The sequence below is a fragment of the Phaenicophaeus curvirostris genome, chromosome Z, assembly GCF_032191515.1.
Source record: "Phaenicophaeus curvirostris isolate KB17595 chromosome Z, BPBGC_Pcur_1.0, whole genome shotgun sequence".
NCBI classification, from domain to species: domain Eukaryota; kingdom Metazoa; phylum Chordata; class Aves; order Cuculiformes; family Cuculidae; genus Phaenicophaeus; species Phaenicophaeus curvirostris.
The window spans coordinates 74,317,676-74,334,655 of NC_091431.1; the positions used below are offsets into that span (position 1 = coordinate 74,317,676).

Sequence of the window (16,980 nt, forward strand, 5' to 3'; positions counted from 1 at the left end):
CACGGTTAAACCCTCAAAAGCTGGACGTCAGACTGAAAACACAGGCTTCCCTTTACCCCAATGTGCATGTGTTAAAACACAATTTAATTAGAAGTTCACATTACTATCATTACACACATTCTTTAACCACCCTGCTTGTACCTAACTTAAAGCAAGTTAAGAACTAACAATTTTTGTCCAAGTTCTGGGTTATCATTCCTGTAATTAACCGGTTTTGTAGAAGAAACTGATTTACTGTGTGAAACGTGCAATGTAGTCCTCTACCTCAAGTAGTTCTTAAACTACAAAGAAGTGAATAACTTAAGAGAAATTGCTGGTTAGATGAAAGAAAAATAGCAGTTTATCTTTCCGGTTATGCCTGTGAAAACATTAGTGTGACTTTATAGAATTCAATAAACATGAAAAAAAGAGCGTCTTCCCAATTTTCGTTTTTTCTAAGTACACTGCGTTTTGACAGGTTTCCCACAAAGTTATTTCACAGAGAACAAGATTCCACCACTATCAATAGGGATAAACAAAATTAATAGTTTCTTTTCTACACTTCTTTAACTTCTTACTACTTTTCAGGCCAGGGGATGAGGAAATCAGTTTTCATAAGTGGCTTATTTTACATGTGATACTTCTTATGAGCAGCAGGAGAGGAACCAGCCCTGGCAGGGTAGTTTTGATTTTGAATTTCTGCCTCTATCAATTCTTTTTTTTCTCCAAAGCTTTTTTTATTTCACATCAAGACTGTCTTTCAATCTTTTTTGAGTCATTCGCTCTAAAATATTCTCCTTTCCTGCATCCCATCATTCAGTCCCTTGGCCACCCACGCTGTCAATTAAGAGCAGTGGCATGACATTATAGGTAATATTTAACAACAGCCATTAGCACAAGAATTGCCCTCAGCGAGACTGTGCGATGTGTTCTTCAGGGGGATGATACCTCCCCAAGAAGACAAATTATATGTTGATGAGACTGTCCTTCTGTAACTTGGACACAACTGGAACAAAACTGACTCTGTACAGGTAAAAACTGGTCCTATTTTAACTACTTCATGTTTTAGTTCAGAAAGATTTGAGCAGAAATTTGACAGGTGAACAACTTCATGCACTATTTCATCCACAGTCTGAGGCACACACTATGTTCCTCTTATAATAGTTTCCAAAATCACAAAGCCTTGATTTACACTCATTTCTCTCATTTTCTCTGGCTGTCTTTGTAATTCCAAATCTTAGACAACTCATATGAAAGAATCTGAAGATCTCTGTTATGCTATTTTTTAATAACTATTTACTACCTTTTGATATAAATGGACTGACTTGCTTTAAACGACTAAGAGAGTTCCAAAACCTCACTCATTAGTCTGTAAATCCCTGTAAAATACGGAGATAAGAAGTTGGAAATAGAACATGCAACCTCAAAAAGTTCTCCTGCTTCAGCAATATCTCATGTAGAAGAAGCAGCATAAAAAAATTCCAATTCCAATTAAGTATTTAGTACCAAACAGGCTAAAACGGGTCTGAACAGACTTCCTTCTGCATCCATTTCCTTTACTTTATATGGCTGCATGTTTAAAAATGGAATTACTGAGATGTTTATAACATATGGTAAAATACTTCTGTTTTTTAAGCACTACATTTTTCAACCAAAACCTTGCTCTAGGAACACTAAAAGTTTGTTTTTACTACATTGTTGAAATACATGGCAGTTACAAAAATAAATCCTGCTCTTTGGAGAGCTTCTGCACTGTGTTTTTGTGTTTGTCTATGGAGGTTTGACAAAACCCAACCAACCAGAGCAATCAACTTATCCTGAAAAGCTCTGAACAGCCCACTCATATGAAGGAGGCAATAGGAAAAGCATCCAAAGACCAAATCAGGCAAGGAAGATGCTTTGGAAGATCAGTTACTGTTACTTTTTTCATCCAAGCACTTCAAATCTTGTCATTAGTCTGAGTTGAGATGATGCTGGCTTAGAAGGCAGTAATAAACAGTATTTACAGAGAGGCTTGTGAAGTCTTACTCTTAATGTATCATATATTCTATCTGCTGCTTATGCTGTATCACAACTCAAGCCCTTCTAAAATCATTGCAGCAGGCTGCTAGCTCTCTCCAAGGCAACACAAGTAGATGCACAGTAGAAAAATCAGTGCATAAATTCTGTGGTTCATTTGGGGAGGTGTGAAGGGACCCCAAGAGAGTGCTCATCCATTTATAAAACAAGCTTTAACAATTTCTTTAGCTTCATCATCTTCTCTTGTTTAATTGGGCTTATCCAAAACATGTCTTTCGAGTACAAAACCACAAACAAATGCCATCATTGTTACACTTTGCTGCAAAATAATGTCAAAGCCCTAAGCTTATGTAGCTATTAAACGAGGAAAATAAGTACAAATAGACGATGCTCATGTTTGGCTTTCTTCAAATGTGTGTAACAATCAAAATAATCAGCTTTTTAAAAGACTTTGGTAGGTGTTTGTATTGCTCATGTCAGAAGTTCTTCCCACTCCTTCACATTTTTTTCTCATGTCTCACAGATCTGAAGAACAAAAGGTTTTCAATCAGATGATCATAAGATGCTGCTGCAACATTAAATATTCCTTTTTTTTTTAAAAAAAAAGACAGCCATTTTTGTCCTTATTCTCCCAAATAGTGAGAATTTCTAAGTCAAATAAGGCTTAATGAAATCTATGTAAAACAATTACCAGAGATCAATGAGACTTTTGTGGAACTCCTGAATGATGGAAGAACATCTTTTGAAGGAACATAGAATCATGGAATGGTTTGGGTTGGAAGGGCCCTCAAAGCCCATCCAGTCCCACCCCTGCCATGGGCAGGGACACCTCCCACTGGATCAGGGGCTCCAAGCCCCATCCAACGTGGCCTCGAACACCTCTAGGGATGGGGCAATCTGGGCCAGGGCTTCCCTACCCTCACAGGAAAACATTTCTTCCTAAGATCTCATCTCAATCTCCCTTCTTTCAGCTTTGAACCACTCCCCCTTGTCCTGTCCCTGCTCTCCCTGAGCCAGAGCCCCTCCCCAGCTTTCCTGGAGCCCCTTTCAGCACTAGAAGCTGCTCTAAGGTCTTCCCGGAGCCTTCTCTTCTCCAGGCTGAAGAACCCCAAGTCTCTCAGCCTGTCCTTGTATGGGAGGAGCTCCAGCCCTCGGATCATCTTCGTGGCCTCCTCTGGACTCTAACTCACTCTCCTTCATGTTCTTCAATATTTTTGCCCAAAACCCCTTAAACCCCAAGCCTGTTATCAAAGACCAACTGCAAATACCTATTATTTCTTCAGGATAATATATGGAAGCTTATCTAGACTGGACTTTATCAACATCTCTATAATAGAATTTTAGGACAGCTCTTTCTGCTTAAGCATAATTTATGCAGCATTTTCTCAGGAAAGTTTCCAATTCATTTCAAGAAAAGAACTGATCAAGAATTCAGACAGAACTGCAAAATTTTGCTATCACTCAATATAAAAGCTCGCTGTACATTTGGGTTAGGTTGGTTATTTCAGTCTATTCTAAACCTGCTATTTTTTTATGATATAAAAATAGGGGGATTAGGTAGGAGTAATATTCCTTGAACTAAAATATAATTAATCTGAAGGAGGGCATGACTAATATTTAGAAAAGGTATTTATAGGCCTCTGGCTCAACACTGGAGTGGAGACAGGCATACCCAAGAATAACCTGATATTGAAAACGTCACTTCTCCTCAGGAGCCATCAACTCAGAGTAATCGAAAAAGGCTACTTAGTGCAAACCAAGATGATGTTCCTATTAAATGCAATTTAAATTGCTGCAATCTACATACCACACAAACCCTTTAAAATATGGTACTCGTTTACCATATACTATCTTCAGCAAACAACATGCTAATATATAATTGTATTTTAAGTTTGTTACAGTAGACAATAAAAGGACTTAAAATTCACAGCAAAAATGAAGTTTTTTAGACTATCATCAATGCAATAAAAAATCTTACCAAGTTGCTTAGTGACACATGAAAATGGAAGACAATATAGACAAAAAGAGGACTGAGCAGACCTAAACAGCGCTTTTGGTAGAAAGCAGGTGATTTATAAGTTTCGTACCCAACATTATGATAAAATAAACTACCCTAGCTTTTTTCAGCCCCCTAATATTTGTCAAATACAGACATATCTCAGTTAGGAGTCTTAATTTAATTGGCTAGATTTCCCATTCTGCCAATGGTGCATTCAAATCTACAGCTAAACAAGTAATACACATTTTGTACATTCGCAGCAGTTACCACTAAGCGTTATTTTTACACACTACCAGCTGAACAATGTTAATTGCATCATACTAACCCTAATACGGCTGCCCAGCTTATTTGGAAGTGGGTTTAATTTCATTTCTGCATCATTACTAGGGTCATCAGATGATCGTAGCTAAGACTTTGTATTTCTCCACAACAGCACACATTTATAGGAAAACACTTTTGTCTGGTGGCAGAGTTCTGCATTAAACCTATATTTAGATAACAAACCCCTTTATTTAGATAATAAAACAAAAACCAGATAGAGCTGCAGCATATTTAATGTAATATGAGATACGTAAGCATAGGACGTATTGCAGGACCCCAAAACATCACAACATTTATCTACAGTTCAAATATTTTTCACATTGATAAGAAAATGAAATAGCTGTTTGATAAATTCTGGATAGTCTAAAACAATTAACTTGTTTTGCACAGCATCCTTCATAGAAAAGTGTCTGTATCACAAGGTCCCACAACTTTAAGTGAAAGACCAAACTATTACATGAAAGAGCTCTGGTAGCGCCACAACAGGGACAGAATAGAGTTTATATGACAATATAGTAGTAGCCAAAAGTGACAGACAAAAGATTTTAGTCTACAGCTGCTAATATTAAGGATTTCTAGAACATTAACTTTGCTCTAGTTCTTTAGCAGAGCCATGACTAAACTGCATATGCTGAAAATAAAGCTGACTTCAGACTTTTGGACTATAGCACTATCGTCTTTCATCCACTGTAATGTAACTGAATCCAGAAAATTTACAGATTTTAGATTTGTTTCATTATATTTAAAGGTTCATAGACCTTATTTTACCTACTCTTTAGCAATCCCAGATTTCTAAGATAAACAAGGAGTCCTTAGTTACAAAAGACAATTTCTTCCTAGGGAGTAAACGGAATAGGGGAACCTTTTAACATCTATTTACGTACAGGAGGGAGATTAGGTTGGTTCTCTATTGCAGAAACTATAATGAAGGTCTATTTGCGAAGTACTCACAGCTTTGACCGTTATCAACTGTAATAACACGATACAAGTTCCAAAAAAAAAAAAAAATCCTTCTGTTGAAACCACTTTTGCAATAGTGCTTTTCAATAACCCTCGTAATGGCCGAATTAGAAGGACCCCAACTGAAGTCATTGATCCCACATAAAACAAACATTGCTTTTTCTTCTTAGGTTTGCTTTACAAGCTACATTATTTCCAGATGACGCTTGAGGGGCCTAGGAGTTTCAAGAATTAGATGCTTAAAGAGACAGCTGCTTTCTATTTATCGTATAAATCAAGGACAAATCAAAGAAGAACTTAAATATTCGGCTTCATTTAGCCCATTATGGAGCACAAACTGAGAATGAGAAGGAAAAAGAAGCAAAGTTTAATTCTTGTTATTCAGACGAAAGAAAAACTCACTGGCGTTCACAGAATTCAAAGCCTCCATGTAACATCAGCTCCGCACAGCAGGTAGATTTAACTGGACTGGTAAGGAGCCAGGAGGAAAATCATCTCTGATCGGGATCTCTCCCAGTACCACCAGGCTTCGCTACAGCAAACTATATCTATATCTACATCTACATCTACATCTACATCTACATCTACATCTATATCTATATCTATATCTATATCTATATCTATACCTATATCTATATCTAGGAGGATTTAGATCAGACATAAGGAAGAAATTCTTCATGATGAGGGTGGGGAGGCCCTGGCCCAGGTTGCCCAGAGCAGTGGTGGCTGCCCCATCCCTGGAGGGGTTCAAGGCCAGGTTGGATGGGGCTTGGAGCCCCTGATCCAGTGGGAGGTGTCCCTGCCCATGGCAGGGGGGTGGAACTGGATGGGCTTTAAGGTCCCTTCCAACCCAAACCATCCCATGATTCTATGATCTATATTTATATCTGTATCGTAGAAATCTATATCTCCCACCGCATTTATATTCTTCATATTTTTCCCTTTGGATTGACAACACCTTTATTTTGGACTTAACGATCCGATGGGTCTTTTCCAACCTGGTAATTTTATGATTTCTACACTATCTATTACATTAGACTATCACAGAAACAACAGATTTTGGGGAGGGGGTTGAGGGATGGCTCTTCATATTTTCACTAGAGCACATTTGTAAACATGAAAAGTCTAACATTGCACTACACTGTTTCTGTCACTGACAAAATTCCTCCATCACTGATGCTCTGGTTATGTGACAATCCTACATCTGAAATAACTGAATATATCAGCACTAAGTGGAACTATTTTTAGACATTTTCCTAACACATTTAAGCTTCATCTGGATTGAACAATGCAGGCTTTTAGAGCCAGAATTTGGAAGGCAAAAAAAAAATCCAAAAAATGTTAAATTGAAGTGAATTTTAGTATTTTTTCTATGTGTCTAGTAACAATTTTACCTATGCTATTTTCTCTGAATATGATTCCATCAAAGCAACTGGAGTACTCAGAACTGTGACCCCTACGCTGGGTGTTGAGTGGTTCTCAAAATGTGTTCCAAGAAGTTTTGATTTAATGACTCAGCCTTCATGCCCACCACCAGTAAACAAGAGTTTGGGCTCCCACTGACAAAAAATCCCTCGTCACCATGTTGCATTAGATGTTGTTGAAACAAATTTAGAAACCAAATAAAAGGCTACGCATCCAAACAGAGATTCAAGTAACGATTTATGCCAAAATCTTTGAATCTAAAACTATTTAAATCTAAAACTACTCCTACATTTGATTTTTATTGTCCTCAATTTTTGCATTAAGCAATTTTTTTTTCTTACATCAGCAACAGAATTCTGAACTTCTGACATAAGCTTGCCAAAATTCAACATTCATTCTCTTCTTCCCACTCCGCTGCCTATAAATAGAGGAGGAGAATCTCTCATCACCAGATGTAGTATAACAGGCATTGAAGTGTTCAAAAATCATACACAATACTATGAAATCCCAGAAAAGCAATGTTCAACAACAGGTCTTATGTACTACTTTCCAAGTTAGCATGCCTCCAAATATGCTGATAAGTATCTATGATTTAACAAATTGTATTAGGCTGTAATAGAATTATGAAGAAAATAATTGATATGTTTGCCTAAGTAATTCTGTTTGCTTTGACCCCAAAGAAGCAAAATTCTAGATTATCTTATTACCATTTTTCTTGTTTGTTAAAAGTTTTTGAAAATGTGGTTTTGTTGAATGCAAGAAAGCAATGAAAAACATGTAGCTGGATGTTTACCTTTTCTTTAAATCTGGAGATATTTGCAGACAAGACAACTAGACCAAAGTGTGGTATTCCAAAACAGGTAATTGCTGCTATGAAAATAATACTTAATCCTAGAATCATTAAGGTTAGAAAAAACGTTTCAGCTCATCCAGTCCAGTCATCAGCCCAACACCTCCGTGCCTGCTAAACCATGTGACAAAGTGCTACATACCCTTTCTGAACCCTTTCAGGGATGGAGATTCCACCACTGCCCTGGGCAGCCTCTGCCAGTGCTTCACTGCTCTTTTGGTGAAGAATTTTTTTCCTAATACCCAGTCTAAACCTCCCCTGGTGCAACTTGAGGCCATTTCCTCTTGCTCTGTCCTTTGTTACTTGGGAGAAGAGAGCAGCACCCACCTTGCCACAACCTCCTTTCAGATTATTAAACAACTAGTAAACATTGAAGTATGAGGATGGGTCCAACCAGGGATCCTGTCTCTGAGGTGATGGTTTGATGGCAAGAGGTGGTTCTCTATTCCTTGCTGGTTTCTCCATCCTGCTCCTGCATACCATCACATTGACAATTTATTTCAAAAGGACCAGGAAACTGGTTTAACCATAATACACCAAATAACTTGCCCTTTTTTAAAGCTCAGAAAACCTCAACAAGAACAATACAGAACCCAACTTGTTCCTCCTAACAGCAAGTTACCTGCCGCTTTACTGGTACACCTGACATCAGCCTGCAGCAGATCCTCATGAAAAACCCAGAAATGTAGTAAAGGACAATCCCAGTGTATTCTCAACACCACCAATAATCAGCAGCTGACTGCATATTAGATAAAAAAATCGGTTTTCTACAATAATGAAAAGAAAGTGCAGTACAAACACTACTACAGCTGGAGCACACGGAAATGAGCAGACGCTCATCTCATCTTATCTCTGCTAGCTCTCTTTGTGTGTTTGGGTACAGGCACACTGTGCCCTGGCACCTCTTCATCACAGGGTGTTCACAATGGGCAGGGCTCAGTCCAAGAACAGTGATGCTGCCTGTTTCTTTCTGTATTCCTCCTGGCCCTAAGAAGGAACACAGAGTATTTACTGTAATTTGTTTTCAAAGCCCAGTACTCACAAATGAGCAGAAAAGCTTGAGAAATAAGACAAGACCATAAGGAACACTTAGAATAATGTCATGTATAATTTAACCCTTGTGACACAGGCACCATGAAAACTCACATTTGGAATACATAACACTTAGAGAAAAATATAAAATTAATTAAATAAATTTAAAAAATAATTTAAACAATGAGAAATTGATTTCATAAACGTGTTTTACTGATCTGAATGAAACCTACGAAGAGAAAAGCCTACTAAGGAATCCTGTTCTCTAGAAATACACCTGGGCAGAGCAGGAAGTCTCGGTCTTATCCCTTTCTCTAGCTCCATGCTGGGATACAGCGGCAGAAGGGGTATCAGGACACGAGATACTCAATTTATCTCAGTTCCTAAATACTTCTCTGTTCTTAAAGACAAGACAAATAGGGGCTTTCAGAAGCAGAATATGCTGAAGTAAATGAAATACGGCCTCAGCTTTTCAGTAGTAAACTGCCTGTGCCTCAAATTGAGCTGGAATATGAGCAATCTTAGGGGAAAAAACAGCCATGGATAAAAGTATACATTCTTATTTCAAAATACAGGCAATGAACTTCAGCGATTTTACTCTCCTCTACAGCAAGGGAAGAAACACAGTGAAGTATAGAACCATAGAATAACCAGGTTGGAAGAGACCCACCGGATCATCGAGTCCAACCATTCCTATCAAAGCCTGAGCCTCTGGGCTGCACTCCAGTCTGATCCTCCAGCATCGCTCCATAAACTGTGTTTCTCAGCTGCCTCCATCCATAAGGTGATAACTATGCACAATGAGCACCTTGGACCTTTCCTTAACTGCAGCATAGTTCACATCCAGTAAGTAAAAAAAGAAGTCCTAGACCTGTAAAATATTTTTTCAAGCACCAAATTCTTATACCTCCCCCTGCCCCAAATATTATATACATATATATCTTCACAGTTACACAAATATAGCATAGAATCATAGAATGGTTTGGGTTGGAAAGGATCTTAAAGGTCATTCAGTTTAAACCCCCTGCCATGGGCAGGGACACCTCCCACTGGATCAGATTGATAGAATCACAGAAAGGTTTGGGTTGGAAGGGATCTTAACATCAATGTATGTATTTATTAAATATGATCTTTTACAAGCAAATGTGCACATCATGCTGATTTTTCTCCCTCTGAATCACAGGGATGGTAGTTGTTCCTCTAGGTAAGAAAATGTAAGGATCTCTTTTCATAAAACAGAGTGTTGAGGTCCTGGCCCAGAGAAACTGTGGCTGCCCCATCCCTGGAGGGGTTCAAGGCCAGGTTGGATGGGGCTTGGAGCCCCCGATCCAGTGGGAGGTGTCCCTGCCCATGGCAGGAGGTTGGAACTAGATGGGCTTTAGGGTCCTTTCCTACCCAAACCATTCTGTGATCAATATTCTCCTTCTGACAATATACCACATACAACTGCAGTCCCCCTATTAGGGATGGGGCTTTGAGTAACATGGTCAAGTTGAAAGTGTCCCTGCTCCTGCAGGGCGATTGGACTGGATGACCTGTAAAGGTCCCTTCCAACCCAAAGCATTCTATGATATACAATATGATGTGATATGATATATCTCAGATATAAAAAGCCATCACCTCCACCAAAGCAGCCTCCTTTTGTGCTGGAAGTCAACTGAAAGCGCTACAGTTCCCCAGGATAGCTCAATAAATAGCTACGAGATCAGAGGAGGAATTAAAACGTGTAGCAGTGTAATCACTTAAGCTGGAACCTGGAACTTCACTGGGGTTAATCACCTCTGAGAAATGTGGCCCAAAGAGCATTATCAATCACAACACTCAAAACCAGGAAGAGATAACTAACTTTCTGCAGCCAACTCTCTACAGGGACAATTCTCCATGGGGACCCATTGGACTTAGGGTTAAGAGTTGTCCCTATGGAGGGTTGTCAGCACAGAGAGCTGTCCTAGACCCCTCAAAAATGCTCAATGCATCCAAGATACTGCTGTCCTCACAACTGTGGAAGCCCTTGCACCATTAGCCCCCGTTGCTCAAGAAGCAAACCCATCAGAAGGGGCCATCAATTCCTCGCCAAGGGTGTCTGAAGTCTCAAGGTCTTTCAGTTGTTCATGCTCAAGCAGAAGAAAGAGCTTTATCCAGCTAGTGCATCCCCTTACCAGGCAAAGAGAAGTGGGATCTCCTTCTCCTTAACCACAAACTAACTGGAGGTGGTTTTTGCTGACATGTTTCGAGTTCCAAAAATTAAAGGTCAGAGAGCAACTTCTGTGAGAGGAATCAGAAGCCCTAAAACCACAGGCGTCGTAAGGAGCATCACATGAATTAGGGCATGGTCAGGTAGCAAGAATACACAGGAAAAACCTGCAAGTGATTCATGTGCTGTATAAACTCGCGTGTCTCCGAATAAAAAAATGCTTCTACTTTGTACGTTGCGTGTCAGCAATAATAACTAAAAGATGCAGGTTAAGAAACCTGATTAAGTAAATTAAATTAAAGTCATTAAACTATTATATCAAATTATCTTTTTAGGTATTTTCATACTCAATGCTACAGTAATATGATACCTGGAGTCTCAGGCAGGCACGTCATGGTGTGTTAGCACTGAAAATAAAATAGCTTTTACATTTTCATCCTCAAAATTCCAGAACAACCAATAAATCAAACTTTTTTTTACACAGTATGGCAGTGAGAGTTCAAATGAGTACAAGGCAAAGACACTCCAGTAGTACAAAGATATTATTCAAGTCCTTGGAAGAAGTCTCCTTCTTCTACTGAAGGCAGAGATTTTCCAACCAGTCGCGCAATGAAATTGCAAAATTGTTGCTTATTTGCGGGTACTGGCTCAGCAACCGAAGAGGACTGCGTGCATCCACGCGTTCAAAACATAACAATTTGCCCCACGATTGCAGAACTCCCCTAAAGGGTCACTGGGAAATGTTTTCCCTCATTTTTTGGGCATTTTAACATACTGGGTATGCCAAAGCCCTGTTCTTAAAAATGATGTTTTAATCTGTATCATTTAAATAACCTGAATTACAAATGGCTTGAGAATTTCAAGCTGCCAGGGTGCAGTAAGTTTCAGTTGCGGTTTTGCTTCGCCATTTCTAAGTGTAGTTTCTTTTCAAACAGACATTTCAGACATGACATCATTCATCCAGGTTCCTGTATTTTGGTGTCGGTGGCTGCTTTGCTGTCACACATTCTTTGCAGATTTAGGGATGTACCGCTTCTAATTTGAAGCACGTACTAGAACACTGAGGTTTGATACTCACATAATCGGGAAGCGGAGACTCATTTGAACCAAGGGAACCTCTTAATGTCTGCGTGGCTTGCTCCAGCACTTTATTGTGTTTTTTAGACAACAAAGAAAACAAACTGCAGGAGACAAAAAAAGAAAAATAAATTAAAATAAATTTACAATGTTCTGAAATATTTATAGGCTATAAAGCTAGAAGAGATGTTTTATTACGTACACAGACTTGAATAAGGAAGTTTTTAAATGCGATGCACAACGGTTACAGAATCTATTTCCTTATTTAACATCTGGACTAAGCAACAGCAGAATTTGAATTAGAAATATTCTATACAATAAATTGTGTGAAGAACATCATATGTTCATGGTTAAATTCTTAAAAGTCAAACTGTAACAGAAGGAATGGAATACATGCAATTTTAGTTCATAACCACTATGTGTTTGCTAAAATAGAATTTTTAAGTGCTGTACCTCATGCGATATATTGCAATATATCCCTAATCACCCTGTGTATTATTCATTCCAATAGCCGAATTGCTTAGGGCAGGACGAATCTAAAGATATGACAGTGCTTTGGGTAGTACAAGGCTGAGTTTTTGCGTTTTACTACTATTGATTCTCTTCAAATTTATTTTAGCTTAAGCCAAGGAATAAAGCATTACCTTAGCTTTACATATAAACTGTGAAACCAGAGGTTCATACACATACAGAGAAATAAACATCTTTTTCATGCACTTCAAATAAAAGCATAGTAATGACATTCAGAGGCTGGTATAATCTGAGATGTAACGACAACGTAACTTGAGTGCAGTGGTGGAAGGTGAGATGAAAAGTAAGCAGGAGCAGTGGACAAAGGCCACCAGCTTGCGTTCAACAGCTTCAAGGAGCCACATACTTCTGCAAAACCACTGGGGACCTCATGCATCGCTTTCTTCACAGACAATTCGCCTTCCCTCCCCCCTGTATTGGCATAGGTCCATATATTTTATGGATTACTATGTTTTAAAACATTCTTCTGGTTTCTTTTTGGAGCCACACAGGCCTCCCATCAGGCTGTCTTAGGATTGTTGGTCCTCACAGGGTAAAAAGGCTGCCTTGACAAATAAGCACCAACAAAACTCACTATTGCCTGAGCACACTGCTCTTGGAGTCGGGTACACTCGTTGATGGGACAAGGCAGAGTTCTTGGTCACCAGGTATTTAGAAAATATTAAAGCCAGTTTAGCATTTAAAAAGAAATAAGTAGCAAAATACTATGTCAGTGTTAGATTCTAGATAGTTTCTATTTCTTGGAACTGGAGGACAGCTTCAGTGCTCAGAGGCACATGCTTGGAAAGCTTTTCTTCCTCATGAAATTATGTTCAGCATTTGAAGAAGTCTTCTTAATTTTTTACTTAAAACACATAATTGATATTGTAACCCGCATGGGTGGTAGGAGTGCATTCCTTAGAGTGTAAGCACTTGCTCCTCGCTGTTAGTCAAGAGCCTCAGGAAAAGGCTTTTCCAACACTTCTCATGGCCACAAGGAATTAGCTACGGTTCTCAAATCTAAATCTTACGTCTCAAAAACCAACACAACAACCCCCAACACCTCTTTAGTCAGCTATTTCTTGGAAAAGTTTAACAGCTGCCTTCTAAAGACAACCTTTGCGGCACCGATGGCATCCAATTAACCCACGTTGGAGCCCTTGGCTAGGTTGTACCGCCCTCAGGGTTCAGCCAGAGTCTGCCAGCACGAGGAATGAGTTCGAGATGGAGCGACCGAAACCAGGGTCAGTAGTACCACGGCCGCCTGACGGCCGGCGCCACAAGGACATGAGTGCTAGCATGGTGGTAATTGCAACCCGACTGATGAAAGAACATGGGATAAGATTAAAAAACCTCCGTGGTGGCTAGCGACGCGGAGAACATTTGGTGGTTTCAGGCTAACACAATATACTTGACATCATGAAAACTGGTATCTTGTATTTATCTCTGTACTATCCAATAGATCCCTGATGAGATGTGTCATTCCTGGGACCACATGCCAATCTCCCGCTGATTCACAGCTAGTCAAAACCACTAGAACGTACCCTGTTAAAAAGAAGTAACACAAAAGTAAGATAAGAGTGCAGCCCTGAAGAGAAGGACTTGGAGGTGTTGGTAGATGAGAAGCCGCACACGAGCTGGCAAAGTTCGCCTGTCGCTCCGAGAGCTAAACGTACCCTCTCTGTGATATATTAGTATGGTTTCCACCTTTTTTTCCCCCTCCATAATCAGTCTGTATTCACAGATTGAAATTTTTGTTTTAACAAACATCTGGATTTTCAAACTGCTCTTTGGCATGAAATAGCAGCGCTACTTATTGAATCCTTGGCATTTCTAAAGGCCCACGTTTCAGAGATACTGTCATCAGCACCATCTAGTGCTGTGGAGACAGAATGATCGGTTAAAACCGTCCTGGTGGTGCTTACAGGGGGGTGTGCAGCAAGGACAGGTTAAATGTGGTGTCTGTCTGCTTCAGATAATGTCACAAAGAGGAAGAATTTGAAAGAAAAGAGATTGCCAAGAAGTAGATCCCTCTCAAAAATACATAAAGCATTTTGGCTACAAAGGAAATTTACACATAAATATAAAAAATATAAACATAAATATTAACATAAACAAAGATGTGGGATCAGGATTTTGTAAAGTGTATTTATTCTATGCTTACAAAGAGGAAAATGCATATACATTGGTATTCTGCATGGAACTGGAATAGCAAAGAGCAATTTTGTCTGCCAGAAACTGAGAGAACTAGGAAAAAGAAGGAGAAAAGCACAGAAGACTATTTCTTTATAACCTATTTTTGCTTCCTTAAATATTATCCTTTTTTTTTCTTAAATTAAGTGTAATGTGACTAACTAGACTGCTTGTTTATGGCATAAGGAAGCCCTTGGTGGCAGATTTCTATTTCCAAAGCAGCAGCAAGGGGGGAATGCTCTATTATACGTTGTCCTTGGCACCAGGGCTTCCCCTTTCAAAGATTTGCTTTCCTGCCACAGCTCATCGCCTTTGCCCGTATGCTGGGACACCTCTTTGTGGGACCACTGCCCAGAACACCAGCATTCAGGTTTAAAAAAGCTCAACAATTGTTTTCTTCATAAATCGTTTATCCTTCTCAAAGAACCATCTCTTAGGGGAGCACAAGGGCAGGGACACACAGGTGGGGATTTTTCACCAAAAAGCAAACTCAAAGAGCTTCACAGAATCACTACAACAAAACAGAAAAAAAAAAATAAGGCCAAATACTGTGATTAACTACAGAATTTGGAGGTCTGAAGGAAGTGGGATGGCCTCCTTAAACGGTGTAAAACTTCACCATTAAGTGATTCACTTCCTATGCCTCTATCTCTACCGCTGAAAATCACCTCGATAACTATCAACTTCATTTTTAGAATATCAGAACAGATTTAGCTACAATCCTCAAAAGGCATTTCCATGAAATATAGCTCAAAAAATTCCTTTATGATTGACAGACATTGTGTCCTAAAGGAGATGCTTGATTTTGGGACAGTCCCATCTTCAGTGTTTTGGGGTTTTATTTTGATTTTTAAGACATGAATAATGCAACTAAAAAAAGGCAACTATGCTCAACAACAAGGTTGTTCCCCTCCCCACAACAACATAACAGAGACAAGTGCCAGTTCATGCAGAGGTGGAAATTAAGACTGTCTCCCACATTTCCCTTATGTGTCTTAGTCACACTTCTATTTTTGCCCCTCTAAAAATCAAGCTGAGATCAAACTGAAAAATACTATGTGGTTGCGGAGGGTGGCCTGCACAAGTTGACAGGAATAGAGAGTTTTCAGCCTGGAGAAGAGAAGGCTCTGGTGAAAATTTAGCACAGCTTCTGGTACTGAAAGGGGCTCCAGGAAAGCTGGGGAGCGGCCTTTTAAAAGGGCTTGGAGTGATAGAACAAGGGGGAAGAGCTTTAAATATAGGAAGGGGAAGATTTAGTTTAGACATTAGGAAGATGATGAGGGTGGGGAGGCCCTGGCCCAGGTTGCCCAGAGCAGGGGTGGCTGCCCCATCCCTGGAGGGGTTCAAGGCCAGGTTGGATGGGGCTTGGAGCCCCTGATCCAGTGGGAGGTGTCCCTGCCCATGGCAGGGATTGGAACTGGATGGGCTTTGAGGTCACTCTCAACCCAAACCATTCTGTGATTCTATGATAATACTCTACCTCTTTCTTCCATTCTTCTCCATTGACTGTCAGAGAGGCTACAGAACTTGACAGCCCTTTTAGCTCACCCATTATGGACAATTTATAACAATAACAAATTAGGTTCAGAACAAAGGAAATGTCTTACTACCTCAGTCAATCTCTCACTCACAGAAGTGCTTATGGATTAGAAAGCAAAATAATAGGCTGGAAGAATAGCAAGATGAAATAACAGCTGATACCTATTGCAGATCATCAGACCATAGATGAGCTGAACCAGCGAGGAAGACTCAAATCTCAAGATACCATATTCCTGATTTTATAAGAATTAGGAAAGCACTGGTTTCATAGAATCATGGAATAACTAGGTTGGAAGAGACCCACCGGATCATAGAGTTCAACCATTCCTATTTGAATGAGTACCTCAAATTAGTAGAAATTGGGTTACCTTAGTTCTAGGCTGTTCTTTCATTTGTAAATCACATGGAATCATAGAACGGTTGATATTACAAGGGACTTGTGGAGGTCTTCTGGTCAAAACCCCCTCCTCCAAGAAGGGCCACCTAGAGACAGTTGCCCAGGACTCTCTCAAGATGTGTTTTTAATATCTCTAAGGAAGGAAACTCCACAACATTGCTGGTCAACCTATGCCAGTGCTTGGTCACCCTCACAATGAACAAGTTTCCTGATGTTCAGTGGAAACCTCCTATATTTCAGTTTGTGCTCAGTGCCTCCTGTCCTGTCAGTCGGCACCACAGAAAAGAGTCTGGATCTGTCCTCTTGGGATTCTCCTTCCTTAATTGTTAATTCAGAAAATAAAATAAAATTATATTCTCCATGTCCTTTCCCCTCAAAACAGTTTACAGCCTTGCAGAGAGTGCCTGCTTGGATACTGAATTTCTAATAACATGTTCTGTTTTGTTTTTCAGATGGGCCCGTCTTTCAGTAACTCAACATTGCAG

General features: G+C 39.6%; 1 protein-coding gene across 2 annotated transcripts in view; it reads right to left on the bottom strand.

The window, feature by feature from the left end:
• The window catches only part of DYM (dymeclin), a 235,364-nt gene that overhangs the window by 57,615 nt on the left and 160,769 nt on the right, over positions 1-16,980 (bottom strand). For both annotated transcript variants that reach the window (XM_069880980.1, XM_069880979.1), the window contains one exon: positions 11,858-11,960. In XM_069880980.1, the coding sequence (XP_069737081.1) occupies positions 11,858-11,960 (103 nt within the window). The remainder of the gene's footprint in view (positions 1-11,857; positions 11,961-16,980) is intronic.